Source organism: Schistocerca cancellata, chromosome 2, assembly GCF_023864275.1.
Source record: "Schistocerca cancellata isolate TAMUIC-IGC-003103 chromosome 2, iqSchCanc2.1, whole genome shotgun sequence".
In the NCBI taxonomy this organism is placed as follows: domain Eukaryota; kingdom Metazoa; phylum Arthropoda; class Insecta; order Orthoptera; family Acrididae; genus Schistocerca; species Schistocerca cancellata.
The window spans coordinates 596,411,882-596,428,729 of NC_064627.1; the positions used below are offsets into that span (position 1 = coordinate 596,411,882).

General features: G+C 39.6%; 1 protein-coding gene across 1 annotated transcript in view; it reads right to left on the minus strand.

Annotated features, from left to right (window-relative positions):
* Positions 1 to 3,558: 3,558 nt before the first annotated feature.
* LOC126156854 (RIB43A-like with coiled-coils protein 2) overlaps positions 3,559 to 16,848 on the minus strand; it is a 165,034-nt gene continuing 151,744 nt past the window's right edge. The window contains exons 6-7 of the mRNA XM_049916337.1: positions 4,086 to 4,192; positions 3,559 to 3,763 (exon numbers count right to left, since the gene is read on the minus strand). Of these exons, the coding sequence (XP_049772294.1) occupies positions 3,622 to 3,763; positions 4,086 to 4,192 (249 nt within the window). The 3' untranslated portion in view covers positions 3,559 to 3,621. The remainder of the gene's footprint in view (positions 3,764 to 4,085; positions 4,193 to 16,848) is intronic.

A 16,848-nucleotide genomic window follows, 5' to 3' on the forward strand; every position in this document is an offset into this window, starting at 1 on the left:
TGGTACATCAAAAACTGGACTTGCTGGTATCGGGTACAAACACTTAAAACATTGGTGGAATCTGTATTTCATGGGCACCTCATTTTTGCTACAGCTTTGGAGGATTTGGAAGTAGTTTATTGCATGGTGTGGATAGAAGGCCTGATGGTAAAGTTCGTTGATCTAGTTCTACATCAGAAGTTAACAATAATACTTAGCAACATGTTCTCAAAAATGGCTCTGAGCACTATGGGACTCAACTGCTGTGGTCATAAGTCCCCTAGAACTTAGAACTACTTAAACCTAACTAACCTAAGGACATCACACACATCCATGCCAGAGGCAGGATTCGAACCTGCGACCGTAGCGGTCGTGCGGTTCCAGACTGTAGCGCCTTTAACCGCTCGGCCACCAACATGTTCTCAGATTGACATTTTAAAGTCTTTTTTCTAAAAAATAAGCGCGAGTACTCACATCTGCTCAGGCACGTGCTCGTGAGCAGGTGCAAGGTCGCGGAGTAGGGAGGGAGGGGTGGGAGGGAAATGCGCGCGAACGTTTGAATGTGATCTCGCATTCTTAGCAGATTTAACTAGCCATCTGAATGCTTTGAACATTTTACTACAAGGTAAAGATCTGCTAATTATTCATTTCATAGATCGAATACGAGCTTTTAAAATGAAATTTGACACTTACGGTGAGTCAGCTGGAAACAGGAAACCAGCTCATTTTCCTAAATTATCATCCATGCAAGATGTTCACAAAGACTGTGAACGTTAATCACATAGTTTAGTTGATCAGCGCTTTCAAGATCTGACAGCACTAGACAGTGATTTTGATCTATTCTCTCCATATTCAGCGAATATTTAAGAGATTCGTCCTGAGCTGCAGCAAGGAATTATTGACCTCCAGTGTGACAGATAATACAGAGACAAATTTCAGAACAAGAAAAACATTTTGGAATTCTACAGACACTTCCCTCAGGATAGATTTCCTCGTTTGCACAAACTGGCGGCTACAATAATATCAATGTTCGGTTCCACGTATGTTTGTGAACAACTGTTCTCTGCAATGAAATGTAACAAGACGTGCCTGAGAAACGCATTGTCTGATCGAAATTTTAACTCCACGCTGCGCCCAAAATGCACAAGAACAATTACTCCGAATGTAGACGCAATTGTAAAGGGCAAAAAGTACAAGATAACCGAGAATCCCACACTTTAGTGACACCTTTTATTGTGTAACAGTTCACAAATTAATGTGAATGTAGAGGCATACACTAAGCTAATAAAATTATGTGGCTTGTGTACATTCTCCTTTATTTGTTTCATTTGTCGCAGTAATAATTCGTGAGTGATATCCCTGCTGGTGGCCGCGGATTTACATTGACTGGCAGCAGCTGTTGTGTGCCCCACGTGACTTTCCCCACTCTCCGCTCTGGTCTAGTAGTGGGGGTAGCATGCTCGCACTGCTCCGTGCTCGCGCCTTGCTGCTCACAGCTTGCTCCGCGAGCACGTATGTTATGAAGCCCTGATATAGAGGTATATCTGAAAGAGGCTGTGAGGACGGCACTAAGATGTCAATTCCCAATCTGTGGTTGCTTGTTTTATACAGTATTGCTCCTCCATATATCAGAAAAAATGTTGCTGAGGAGCAAATTCTTAAGGCCAGAGTCATATAATCAGCTCTCAGTACTGATTTTTACAATCCACAAGCTAAATGCCTCAATTCAGGCACACCACCCTTTGGTGATCTTGGGGTCAGATGTTTTCAGTGCCACTGACAAAATGGAAATAATGCAAGAATGAACATACAACCACAAAGTCAATAAAGAAGATTGCAGAGTTTGATCTATCCTGTGCAGGGTCAAGAATCAGCCACATCAAAATGGATGTACAGAAATGAGACTGTATCTTCAAGAAATAGACTTCAAGCTTTCTGGAAGATTAAAACTGGGACCCAAACCTAAAACCTTTGCTTTTGGTGGACGGATGCTCCACTGACAGAGCCATACAGGCAGGTGTGGAGAAGTGGCTTAGCTACCATCTTGGGGATTGTTTCCAAACTGAATTTTCAGTCTGCAGTGGAAATAAGCCAGGAAGTTTGTTCTGTGGTGCTGCTGCCATTCTACTGAGTTAAAGATAATTTTGACTGTGACTGGTGATGGGTAAAAGTAAAGAAAAACCTTTGGCAGAATCTGCATTCTTTACATTGAGAGTTTTAAAATTTTAGGAATGTGTTGGGTGGAAGTACTGCAACTGCTATGGCAGAAGAGTTACCAATTTCAGACAACTGCTTCAAATATGCTCTGAAAATTACACCTTATAGATAAAGCGCTCCCTAAAATGTCTTCCTGTGCTGAAATACTGATAAAACCTTTTCTTATTTCATAAATACTCTCCAATATTGGCAGATTGAGCTTTCTCCATTGTGCTGAAACAAATAATTGATCATGGAAAACAACTGACTGCCTTGGGGCACGGGGTGTTATTAAAATACACATGTGATAAAGTGAGATCAAAGTTTGTATTCTCAGTTAAATATAATTGTAATAGTCAGCAAAATGTAAACCTTAGGTCTAAATTTCTTGAAGACAAACTTTGTCTAGGTTCCAAACCCTGCCTTTTGTGGGCAGTGTTAGCACAAGTGAGTTATTCCTGACATTATCATCAACTCACCTTCACAGCTGCAGTTTTACTAGTACATGTCTACTAATTTTCAGACTTCACAGAAGCTCTCTTACTAACTTACTGGATTAGCACTTCTGGGAGAAAGGACTACCAGCAAATAAAAGCATGCAGGAGAGTTTCAGTGAAGTTTTGAAGTAGTGGAGAGAGATTTTTAGAATTAAAGCAGTGAAGACTGGTCAAAAGTAGAATCCAGGTGGCTCAGTTTGGAAGAGCATTGCCTGTGTAATGCAAGTGCCCAGGTTTGAATTTGTCTAACACTTCATCTGGTAGCAAGTTTTATAATAGAGCAGACTGCAGAGCTGCAAGTTAAAAAGACTAATTTTGAAACATTGTGTATAGCTCATATCAGTCCGTAATATCCTTTAGTGTGGAAATTATACTGCAGGTCTTTCTAAATGCTAAATATTGTGGCATCTGAAAGAGTAAAAGGAAAGGTAAACAGATCAGTGAATTTGTAAGTGGTAAAGTGGTACACTTGAAGGTAGTATAACTGAGACACCATTGGTCAGCAGGCAGCTATAATCTACCACTGGATATGCAGCAGCTGTCGTACTGTCTCAAAAATGTAGAATAGCTATTAGATAGTTCTACTATGCAGAAAATAATTTTAAAAAAAAGTTCATAGCACACCACAAAATAAAGGAAATGAAATTAATAATTGTGAAATGGGGATATGCGGGAAGTGTTCATAACTTCAGAAGGTGCCTACATTTTCCTTGTGTGAGATGACGTATAAAATGTGTAAAAACAAATCATTAATTATTTGAAAGATGAATTTAAAGTGAACATACATTTATTACAATTTTATTACTGATTACAACATAAATTGAAAATGATAGCCCCATGGAGAAGAACTGTATCATCTGTATGCACACTGGTCACGAAAGCACTTGGCACAAAATTCACAAGCAATCATTCATACAGAGCATGATACATTACATAAATCGGTTCAAATTTACCGTGTAGATCTATTGAACTGATTGTAGTATTCTTCGGACAGCTCATTTGTGAAGACAAATTTTTGTAGATATTGTTGATGTGCTTTTTGTTCTTCAGCGAGCAATTTGTTTTGCTCTAAAAGTTGTCGGTCAAGTTCCCTGGTAAAAATGGAAGAAACAGTAACATATAAATCCTCTCTTTATACCAGAGAAAACAACTGAAAATTTGAATTTAGTTTCATTACAACTTTAACACAATTTTAAATTTACATTCACTAATAACAAAGTTAGTTGCAATATATTGTGCTGGACTCTGACTCAATGGCAAGTGTGTGTGTGTGTGTGTGTAAAATCTTTCCCATTGTATGGACCCATTTAGGTGATGAAAAATGTTTTTGTTTGATGACTCCATATTTATTATTGCTCCTTCATTCTACAAACTATCATTGTGTACTAGGGTGGCTGTTGTTATGTAACTTACTTCTGTTTGCGTATTCTGTCTCTGCTCATCATTTCTGCATGTCTTGTAGTTGACATTATCATTTCATCCCACTCTTGCTTTCGTCGAGCTTCTGCCTCCCTATGCAACTGCAACATTGAAATATTACATTTTTGGTAAATGTTAATTGTAAAATTTAGAAGTCTAACAATAGTAATGAAAGAAAAGCTATCTTTCATTGGTCTTTCTGTTCCTATTGTCATTGTGAATGCTTCAAATAATCATAGGTCAGCTTTGGTATTGTTGTTCTCAGAAAGTGAATTAGAATTGGTTGTGTTTATTCTGAATCCACAGACTGTATTAACATCATACTGTGATTAGTTTCCTGTTCAGAAAGGGAAAGCAACTGGTGATGTTAAACAGTGACTCATTTCTGTTATGGTGAAGATATGGATATGTAAAACAGAGAAAAATGACAGCAATTTCAAAAATGAAGTAGTAATGAAGACGGTAAAAAATGGAAGATTATTCAGAGTTATTGTTTTAAGTTGTTGAAGAAAGTGGATGAAAGAGCGAGAATCAGTAGGTGTCCAACATTGACAAAATGCATGAAAAACATCCAAAAATATCAAAATTGTTCTTTGTGAGGTGATTACAGGTACATAGGACTATCAGAAGCACAGCATGTACTGGATGATTAAAAACCTCACACAAGATCAAATTACATCAGCTGGCTTCTTCTGCCATTTCTTGTCCGTGATAAAATACAAGGATACAATTTTATAGGCATTCAATGGAATGGGTCTCTATTAATATGGGGGAGGGAGTTCTGTTGTATGACAGCCTTCTTTCAACAGTAGACAACTCCAGTTTTGTTCATTACAAGACACTGAGGTTCAAACATAATTGAGTGATGGCAATTCTCTGACAGATGCCTGAAATGCTGCAATCCATCATTTATTGCAAGGGATTACAGTTTTTTTTCTGTTCTCATCACTCAGTTACATTTAAGCCTCAGTATCTCAAAATGAACAAAACTGGAGGTGTACCACTATTGAAACAAGGCCTTCATATTTCCTACACTTTGTACATTCACTTTCTTGAAATGTGGTGGTAGTGATGTGTCTGTGTTCAGTATTAGAGTTTCCAAGTGAAACAGAGAATTGAGACATAATTAAGACACATCGATACTCCATACTCCCATAGAGCGGGGATAATACTAAAAGGAAGTTGCACAATAATAATCAATGAGAAAAGTAAGATATATGCAGATAGTTGTAATAGTGATAGGAAAAGTCAGTTTAATCTGTTGGCCAATCTGTGTATGCAACTCAAGGTTATACGTTAAAGTGTCAATAATAATGCCAAGACTCTGTGTCACTGCTGTGTAAACTTTAAGAATTCATAAAGAGAGCATGTGATTATTATTCAATTGCCAACAGAATTCAAATGAAAAGAAAGAAAAATGTGAGAACAGCAGATGAACAAAAAATATGTAAGAACACACGCACAATTTTTATAGTACTTTTGTCTGTAAGTATCAACTTTTTAAAAAATTTGCTCTCTTACTAGTGCTTTCTGTCTCTTGAGAATCAAGTGCAGCCCAGGATTGAGAATTGTAGCGGCCTCCTAAATACACTATGTGATCAAAAGTATCCGGACACCCCAAAAAACATACGTTTTTCATATTAGGTGCATTGTGCTGCCACATACTGCCAGGTACTCCATATCAGTGACCTCAGTAGTCGTTAGACATCGTGAGAGAGCAGAAGGTGCGCTCCGCGGAACTCACGGACTTCGAACGTGGTCAGGTGACTGGGTGTCACTTGCATCATATGTCTGCATGTGACATTTATGCACTCCCTAGGCCCACTGTTTCTGATGTGATAGTGAAGTGGAAACACGAAGAGACACGCACTGCACAAAAGCATACAGGCCAACCTCGTCTGTTGACTGACAGAGACAGCCGACAGTTGAAGAGGGTCGTAATATGTAATAGGCAGGTATCTATCCAGACCGTCACACAGGAATTCCAAACTGCATCAGGATCCACTACAAATACTACCACAGTTTGGAGGGAGGTGAGAAAACTTGGATTTCATGGTCGAGCAACTGCTTATAAGCTACACATCGCGCCAGTAAATGCCGAACGGTGCCTTACTTGGTGTAAGGAGCGTAAAAACTAGACAACTGAGCAGTTGAAAAATGTTATGTGGGTTGACAAGTCATGATACACAATGTGGCAATCTGATGGCAGGGTGTGGGTCTGGTGAATGCCCGGTGAATGTCGACTGCCAGCGTGTTGGAGTGCCAAGAGTAAAATTTGGAGACGGTGTTGTTACGGTGTGGTCATGTTTTTCATGGAGGGGGCTTGCACTCCTTGTTGTTTTGTGTGGCACTACACAGGACAGGCAAACATGGATGTTTTAAGCACCTTATTGCTTCTCACTGTTGAAGAGCAATTCGGGAATGGGGATTGCATCTTTCAACACGATCAAGGACCTGTTCATAATGCACGTCCTGTGGTGGAGTGATTACATGACAATAACATCGCTGTAATGGACTTGGCTGGGCAGGGTCCTGACCTGAATCCTGTAGAACACCTTTGGGATGTTTTGGAACGCCGACTTCATGCCAGGCCTCACCAACAGACATCGATACCTCTCCTCAGTGCAGCACTCTGTTAAGAATGGGCCGCCATTCCCCAAGAAACCTACAAGAGTGGAAGCTGTCATCGAGGTTAGGGGTGGGCCAACGCCATACTGAATTCCAGCATTACCGATGGAGGGCACCATGAACTTGTAAGTCATTTTCAACCATGTGTCCAGATACTTTTGATCACATAGTGTAGATCACATGTGCACTACATAATAGGGGCTGCTACCCAGGTGGCTGATCATGTGTGGAGTACACCCAAAATTTCTTTTAACTTTAGAAACTCTCCATCAACTCAAGACAACAGTAGCTGTAGGAGACACTGAGGTATTAGGGTTAGATTCAAAGAAAGAGCACGAAACAATTTAAATCCTAGTGATAAACTGCCAAAGCATTCATAACAAAGTCCCAGAGTTTGAAGCATTTTTAAAAAGATGGTGGAGCTCATGTAGTATTAGAAACAGTAATATAGCTAAAACCCAAAATTGACAGCAGTGAGATTTTTGGGTCAGTCTAAATATTTTTCAAAAGGATCAGCTAACAGGAAATGGAGCTGGTGTATTTGTTGAAGTAGGCAAGAAATTCAAATCCACCAAAATAGAAACTGCAGCTGTGTGTGAAATGATTCGGTCAAGACCCAGTGGACATAAACCAGTATTTGAATGTTTCTATTGACAATCATACTCACTTGTGGGTGTAACTAAGATCTTTAGAGAGAACTTCAGTTTGCTAGTACGAACATACCTCAATCATGATGTCATAATTGGAGGAGACTTCAAGCGTCTGAAAATGGAAAAATTACAGGTTTGTAAATGATGTGTGTGACAAGACATCCTGAATGCCATCTCTTAAAAGTACTTGGAACAGATAGTTCAGGAGCCCACTCGTATCTGACCTGTTTGACAATGCCCGTATTGAAACGTATTGGTAACTATGTGGTTGTTATTACTTTGGTTTACTTTACATGTGGCAAGGGCCTTATTGAACATATGCCTGCTCTATGAGCCTCTTCCATTTCTTGCTGTTGAGTGCACTGTTTGTCCATTTGGCACTGATGTTCATTCTAGCTGTGTCGTCCTGCAAGTCATCTTGTCACATAATTCTGTGTCCTCCTCTTCTTATCGTTCCATCAGTTGTTCTACAGAATTCTGTTCTAGATAGTCTATTGTAGTGCCCCCAGAATTTTACAAAAGTCTAGAGTCACTTGTGTTCCAGCCACTTCGAACACACATTATTTTGAAGTGGGTTGTAGCATAAACAGATACACACTGCCGCAGAATGTTATTTGTGCAGGCTAACCGAGAAAGAAGAGCAAAACCGGGCCAACAAGTGATGCGCTCAATTGCAGCAAAGAGAAAAGAAAAACTTATGGCCCAGAATTCCGTGGACAAATTTCATGCACGAAAAACGTTGGTGATTGTTGTGTGTTCTGGAGAGACAATGGAAGAAATAAAAATGATTATTAATAATAGTGACTTGGTCTCAAGCAGACGGTCATGTATATTAGTATTGTATCGTTGTGAAAAAATGTTATTTAATTTGGTTGAATTCAGTCGTGTGCGAATGCCCTAAGAAAGTGTGGGCAGTGAAATGGTGTATCGAATTTTGAATATAGAAAATGTTAACAGCAACTGAATTTTTAGAGAGTCTTTATTTGGACTAGATAATAGGATTTTGGAATAGTAGATGAATTTTCCCCTTCTTCAAAATATAGAATCTTCGAAGAAGAGTTTGATGCAAGCAGAAGACGCCGGAGTTGCAAGGAAGCCGAGCCTGTATCCGGCATTCAAGTAAGTTCACACTGATAGTCCAAGGAGTGTGGCTCTAAGTTTTAGAGAAGATACAATGGGGCACCACACTATTCATCATCATTTTTGCTGTGTGACATGCCCAATTCAACCTTCTCTTCTTTAGCACTTCAATGATGGGTACAGTTTTTGTACAACTCCCTTAATCCTTCATTTTTTTAATCATCTATTCCACGTTATTTTCATCATATAAAAGTCCAAAAAATTTCTTTACTACTTTTCTTTGGCTATTAATAGTTATCTTTGACCACTTTCTAAATATTAAGCTTCACAAGTGTATATAGATCAAGGCAGTCAGATAGACGCAGTATTTCATAACTTCTGAATAACATTTGACTCTGTATCATGCCAGTGATCATTAACAAAAGTATGATTTATGTAATTCCAACATTCTGTTGATGAAATAACCACAAACTCAGTTTTTATTATTATTTATTCAGTTTATTCAGGCTCTTGTCACAGTTGTGTACAACTCCTTGGTGGTGCCTGGTTTTGAATACTAACTTTCATTCTCAAATTTTTGTCTGTATTTCAAGTATTATTGTATTATTTTCATACCACATTTCTCATGTAGATCTGTTTTATAAAGCCTTTAGAGTATGTGTATGTGTATCACTGGCATTATGCTGTTACACACAATTGAAACATAGGCAATGGTTCGAGAATGAACATTGACATTCAAAACTAGTTACTGCCAAGAAATTATATGAAACTTTGACAGAAATCTGAATAAATAATAATAAAAAGTATTATATTGGGTATCAAACAGAGTTTATGACTGGATTGAGGGATTCTTGGTAAGGAGGACACAGCATGTTATCTTGGATGGAGAGTCGTCGACAGACGTGGAAGTAACATTAAGTATGCCCTAAGAAAGTGTGTTGGGACACTCGTTGTTCATATTGTGTGATAATGACCTGGCAGACAATATTAATAGCAACATCAGGCTTTTTGCAGATGATGCAGTTATCTATAATGAAGTACTGTCAGAAAAGATTTTGTATTATTTAAAGTTGTGCAAAGATTTGCAACTTGCTTCTAGTGTATGATAATGTAAATTTACACTATTAACTAGAATATTAGTGATTTAAAATTAGAATCTGTCATCTCGTACAAGTACCTGAGTGTAACAATTAGTAGGGATATGAAGTGGAATAATCATCTTGGCTCAGTCATAGGTATGGCTCAGTCATAGGTAAGGCAGGTATCAGCAGTTTATAGAGTGGTTTGCTTAGAAGTCACTTTGCATACTATCTTAGAATACTGCTCAAATGTGTGGAAGTCACACAAAATAGAACAACAGGGGATACTGAATGTGTACAGAGAAGGGCAGTACAAATGGTGGCAGGCTTGAGTATCTCGAGAGAGATTCATGTAGATGTTGAAATATACGAGTTGAAGACAGAAACAAATCATTCCTTGAACATGTAAGGGAAGAATCCAGAGATATCCTTCAGTGTGCTGTGTATTGCTTCTGTAGTGACCGTGAAGACAAAATTAGACTAATTAGAGCACTACAGAGGTTTAAAGCCTTTCTTCCCCATTCCATACTAGGTTGGAATGGGAAGAAAGCCTAATGTGTTGTACCAAGCTAAGTATTCTATGAAGTAGTTTGCGGAGTATGCTTGCAGATGTAAATGAAATTCAGATAATTTACACCTCAACCACCAGTTAGTGGCAAGTTTGCTTATTTCAAAGGAAACTGTGTGTCAGAAGAGTAATACCAAATTCAGAAACAAGTCAAAAACAGTTCACCTTGCCTTAATTATGTCACTCATTTGAAACCATTATAAATACACCTCTCCCCACCCCAAAAAAAGCTCAGGAGTAAGATTAATATATGTAGGTGGACTTGGACAACACTGCTGTAGGTGCTGTTCATGTCTCCTTGACTGCTGCATGCTCCAGTTTGTTGTCTCAAATAAGTAGTCCCTGAGAATTAGGGCACATTACAAATTAAGTAACTTCAACATGCCACATCTCCATGATTTTAGTCACATGTTTGTAGTGCTGAATACTCTATGTGATCGAAAGTATCCGGACACCTGGCTGAAAATGACTTACAAGTTCGTGGTGCCCTCCATTGGTAATGCTGGAATTCAGTATGGTGTTGGCCCACCCTTAGCCTTGATAACAGCTTCCACTCTTGCAGGCATAGTTCAGTCAGATGCTGGATGGTTTTTTGGGGAATGGCAGCCCATTCTTCACTGAGTGCTGCACTGAGTAGAGATACTGATGTTGGTTGGTGAGGCCTGGCACGAAGTCGGCATTCCAAAACATCCCAAAGGTGTTCTACTGGATTCAGGTCAGGACTCTGTGCAGGCCAGTCCATTACAGGGATGTTAATGTCATGTAACCACTCTGCCACAAGCCATGCATTATGAACAGGTACTTGATCGTGTTGGATGATGCAATTGCCATCCCTGAATTGTTCTTCCACAGTGGGAAGCAAGAAGGTGCTTAAAACATCAATGTGTGCTGTGATAGTGCCACACAAAACAACAAGGGGTGCAAGCCCCCTCCATGAAAAACATGACCACATCATAACACCACCGCCTCTGAATTTTACTGTTGGCACTGCAGACGCTGGCAGATGACGTTCACCGGGCATTCGCCATACCCACTGTGCCATCAGATTGCCACATTGTGTACTGTGATTCTCACTCCACACAACATTTTTTCACTGTTCAATCATCCAGTGTTCACGCTCCTTACACCAAGCGAGGTGTTGTTTGACATTTACTGGCATGATGTGTGGCTTATGAGCAGCTGCTCGACCATGAAATCCAAGTTTTCTCACCTCCCGCCTAACTGTCATAGTACTTGCAGTGGATCCTACTGTTTGGAATTCCTGTGTGATGGTCTGGATAGATGTCTGCGTATTACACATTATGACCCTCTTCAACTGTTGGCGGTCTCTGCCAGTCAACAGACAAGGTCCGCCTGTATGCTTTTGTGCTGTACGTGTCCCTTCATGTTTCAGCTTGAGTATCACATTGGAAATAGTGAACCTAGGGATGTTTAGGAGTGACACTTAATCACCTAACCACGTTCGAAGTCTCTGAGTTCTGCGGAGCACCCCATTCTGCTCTCTTATGATGCCTAATGACTACTGAGGCTGCTGATATGAAGTATCTGGCAGTAGGTGGCAACAGAGTATACCTAATAGGATAATGTATGTTTTTGGGGGTGTCCGGATACTTTTGAGCACATAGTGGATGTTCAGTAATTTCATGTAAACTAGCGTATAATCACGTTACTGGCATAAGATGATACAAAAGGCTAATTTAAAAATGTGATCTGGAGTTCTTTCTCTTTCATAACCAAAGAAATCAGTCATAATCCTGGGCCTCTTGAGAATCCAGTAACTCTATACATGAGTAAGAACTAAAATTCAGTTAATCCCTAGAGCTACATGATATTTATTTTCCCAGGTGCTGGGAATGAATTCCTTTTCCCAGGTGCTAAGCGTGATACAATGGCTTTCTTTATCCATGCATGTGGTACTTATAATTTGGCAGGGATTGCAGGAATGCCTTATATAACTGACTCAGACACACTTATCAGCCATGCAACACTTATGACATTGTCATTTTAAGGAGTTAAAGAACTTAAAGGTTCTTGTCTTCAGATTGCTAAAATTAAGCAGCAAGCGTAACTTCTGTCAAATAAGAAGCTCAAGAACCACTCCAATCGTTCACCTTCAGAATGTTGTCCCTCATAACTAGCTTTGGTAAACCATAAATGCATCTTGAATGGTAAAAGTGAATGCACACAGCATGTGACAGCAAGGGTTGCAACACTCAGGGTACTGTCCTGAGGGCCACTATTCAGCCCCAACCTCTACAACTTGACTTTCCGAAATCAGTATCTGAAGTAAAAATGTTACTAGAAGAACTGTATCAAAATGATATCACTGGCAGAGCAGTCTGAGGGTATTGTGTCTCTAAGTGATATCATTAGATCTAGATTCAAAAAAAGGTACACAGAAGGTTGCAGTCTCCAGTAAGATTAAGAGATCAGTGGTGGAATGATATTTCCTGAAACTGTACTGGAAGAGACTATGGAAATCATGTGAATTGAAAAAGGCAAACAAGACAGCTGTTCATCGTGTGCTCCACAGCCTTTGTGATGCAGATGGCGAAAGTAACACTAAGACAACTACTGGGGCTACGTATGGTCTTTCCCTGGTGTCAGGAGGGGCATTCAGGGTGTAAAACTTTAAAAGTCAGTGACATCTCCTGTCACACAAATCCAGCTGAACATGAGTACAAGAATTTCATTATCAGCTTCTGTGAAGTGCTGCAACATGGTATAATGGATTTTATTGTGGCCAGGTGTTGTGTCATGAGCCGTGAACATTACCACATGCAGTGCCCACAAAGACTAATGACATAAAATTCATCATTTTTGAAACCTTAAACCCAGCTGCCCATCTTGACAATGACTTTGTGATGGCAGTGGTAGTCACTCTAGAGAAGTGCTTTGCTTGTGTCTGCTTTTGGGCACTGTTCAATCTGCTATCCAGACTGAGAATTAATCTACAGACTGCAAATCATTATCCACTTCTACAGGGTCAGCAAGGATGGGAGTGCATACTGAGAGATGATTGGCATAGTAGTACTGAAGAGTGTATTGTGCTCCATATTCAGAATTTGAGTATGGAAACTATTTCATGAGTAAGACTTGTCTTTGTGTGCCAAATTATTTTGCTGCAGAGAGTGTAAGCATACAACAGTTGTAAAAGGAGGAGGGGGGAGGGGGGGGGTTGGAGGAGGGACTGGTTGTTCCCTTCTAGTAAATTTCATAATCTATGGCTTCTTTATGATAGATTATCTTTGGTGATAACTGACACTACTGAAATATGGAGAGAGAATTTTCAAACCTGTTTCTTCTGTTTATGTCTTTGCTTTGGTGGTGACGTTATTGCTGGTTACCGGAGTGGAAGCAATTGCTTTAAAAGTGCACTGGTAGGAAAATATATTTGCTTTTGTGGTACTTATCAACTTTTTTAAACATAGTATTGTAACCATTACAAATGATGAAGTGAAAGTGGCTAGATTTTTAACTTCACCAGACTGTTAGAGAGAGTATTAATCAGATTTAAAAGATATAACTAGAAAGGCATTATACATTTTTGAAAAGAAAAAAGAAATAAAAAATGATGACTTACTGTGAAGAAATTATCCAAATGGCATGGAAATCAGTAGATGTAATGTAAACAAACAAATGATTAGTTTCAGAAAAATTGAATGATTTATTGAAGGATAAGAGATTCACAAATTGAGAAAGTTAGTAATGCATTGGTCAACATCTGGTCCTTATACAAGCAGTTATTCGGATTGGTAATAATTGATAGATTCGTTGGATGTCTTCCTGAGGGATATCATGCCAAATTCAGTCCAGTTGGCATGTTAGAGCATCAGAATCCCGAGCTTGTTGTAGTGTGCTGCCCACAATGCTCCAAACATTGTCAATTGAGGGAAGATCCACAATGTTGCTGGCCAACACACGGTTTTGCAAGCACAAAGACAAGCAGAAGAAACTCTTACCACATGCAGGCAGGCATTGTTTTGCTGAAATGTAAGCCATGGATGGCTTGCCATGAAGGGCAACAAAACAGGGCGCAGAATATCACAACATGCTACTGAAACACCTTTGGCCTGGAATCTCATTGACTGGAGTAGAATTTTCTTCGGTGATGAGTCGAGCTTTGAACTGAGTCCTGATGACCAGTGAAGACATCTGGAGACACCCCGGACAGTGGTGGGATACTAACTTGACTGTCGCCAATCTTACAGCCCACAGCCAGGAGTGATGAACTGGGCTTTCATATCTGTGGCACCCTTACAGAACAGCAGTGCATCAACAATATTCTGTGTCCTGTTTTGTTACCATTAATAGCAAGCCATCCTGGGCTTACATTTCAGGAAGCTAATCCTCACCCACACATGTTGAGAATTCCTACAGCCTGTTTTCATGCTTGCCAAACCCTACCTTGGCCAGCAAGGTCATCAGATCTTTCCACTACTGAGAAAGTTTGGAGCATTACGGGCATGGCCCTCCAACCAGCTTGGGATTTTGATGATCTAATGTGCTGGATTTTGCTCTATATCACTCTTGAGGACATCCAACAACTTTGTCAAACAATGCCAAGCCATATAACTGCTTGCATAAGAGCCAGGCGTGGAGCAACACATTACTGACGTGCTCAATTTGTAAAGGTATTTTTCTTGAATAAATCATCCAATTTTTCTGAAATTATAATAATTTGTTTGTGTATACATGTACATCACATCTACTAATTTCTGTCCCATTCAGGTAATTCCTTCATTGTGCACCATTTGAACAATCCAATGTGGGTAGCTAGAGTTATTGATATTGGCTTATCTGTTACCCACAGAAACAATATTGACAAGAATAAAAGAACATAGTGCAACAGCAGTTGATCATTTATTGCTAAATCCAACAGTCTTACAAGAAATAAAAGTGAGAATCATAATAAATATTCTGTCTCACCAAGATTATTAAGCAGCAGCAACAACTCTTCCCGGACAATGAAGATTAGCTAAGAAGTGAACAGTGCAGCTTCATAGATCCCTAAATGTGGGCACAGTCACACTGTTCAGAGAGAATTTACTGAATGAACAATGGAAATAAACTTATGATGAGCAAACAATAGATAAGAAATTTAATTATTTCTGAAAAATATTCATGCAACTCTGCATTCTCTACGACAAGTACAGGAAAGTTATATTAGAAACTAAGAGGAAGGGCAGCTAACATCTGGGATCAAAATTTTTTTTCAGCAGGAAGTGAAACCTTTATTTAAGGTAGATTAAACTCAGATTTAAAGATCCAAAGAAGTAATACTGCAAAATTTTAACCATTCATCAAAAATATAGAAGATTGTACTACACACAAAAATTATAAAATTCCACAAACAAGATGAAAACAATTTTAAGGTATTATTAAGCATGAAATGAATAAATTTGAAGACAAAATATTCAACATCTGGATGACAGTAACTGTGAGACATGATATGTTAGATTCAAAATTTGCCACCAACTGAAATGAACAGTAGCATAAATCACAAGGATAAACAAGTGGATCCACTTGCAGTCTTCAGTTTGGCCAACTCAACTGTTACAGAGATCCCAAAAATAATTACATCTGTTGCCAATCCCTAGGGATGGAGGGGTGGCTATGATATCAGAATGGCAGGCAGTGGAGGGCTGAGGCATGGTAGCTGTTTTCAGGCATCATTTGTAATCAGATAGAAATCACCCCTACTACTATCAAACAATTAGATGCTCTTGCAAATGGGACTGTTGGGAGATCTACGAAGACATTGTACCAGAGATACCAAAGATACCTCAAGTACTATCCTCTCCTGTGGATACTGTCTTTTTTGCAGGAAATACAAGTCTGATCATTACTCATGCACATGACTGAGAGTGGTGTGTCAGTGGTTAAGTCCAGGTGTCCTGTGTAGGGGAGACAGAGACAAGGGACAAATCAGGATATTGCACCATCCAACTAATTAACTGGTTCAAGGTGCTGTCTTCCACTGACACTGAAGCTGAACTGATGGGAAACCTGCTGTGTCCTGTGTCAACTGGCGGTGAATGAAAAGGGGTAGGATCTATTAGTCATTAGCAGTTCAAATGTATGGTAAATAATTGTACCCCACACAGAGATGGCAGCAAGAGATAAGAAGGAACACTAGGTGCACTCAGTGTGTGTGTGCAAGGAGACATGTTGAAGAGGCTATTCCGGCAGCCATTTAAGGAACAGGGTGCCACCAACTGTAGATTCGAACTACATGCTGGAATGAGCTATGCCTGTCATCACGGATCTCAGGTCATACTTCGATCATGCCAGTGACTAGTAGAGAAGGCCGAGAACACTAGCCTTGCTCAAAGAGTTTCAATGAAACTCACAATATGCAGAATTGTCCCCAGAACAGGTTGTGGCCCCTGGTTCTGAGTTGAGTGGATGGCATGAACCAGAGACTGAAGATTCTGTGACAAGCTAGGCTGTGACTTCCCAAACTTGCGCTGTAGGTTTGAGAATTGTAGGGTCCCATAAATGGATCAGGTGTGTGCTACATAGCAGAGGCTGCTACGCAGGTAGCTGACTGCATGATTAGGTGACTGTCCATCCACTCTAGATAATAATACTTGTTGAAAATCTGTAAGTATCAGTGTATGGTCTAAAGAAGTGCCTCCAACAGGTGATATTATTAAAATCCTAGAGGTTAACTGCTGAAGCATTCCCAGAAAAGTACCACAGTTTGAAGCACTCCTAAGAAGCAGTGAAGCTTTCATAATACTAGGCAC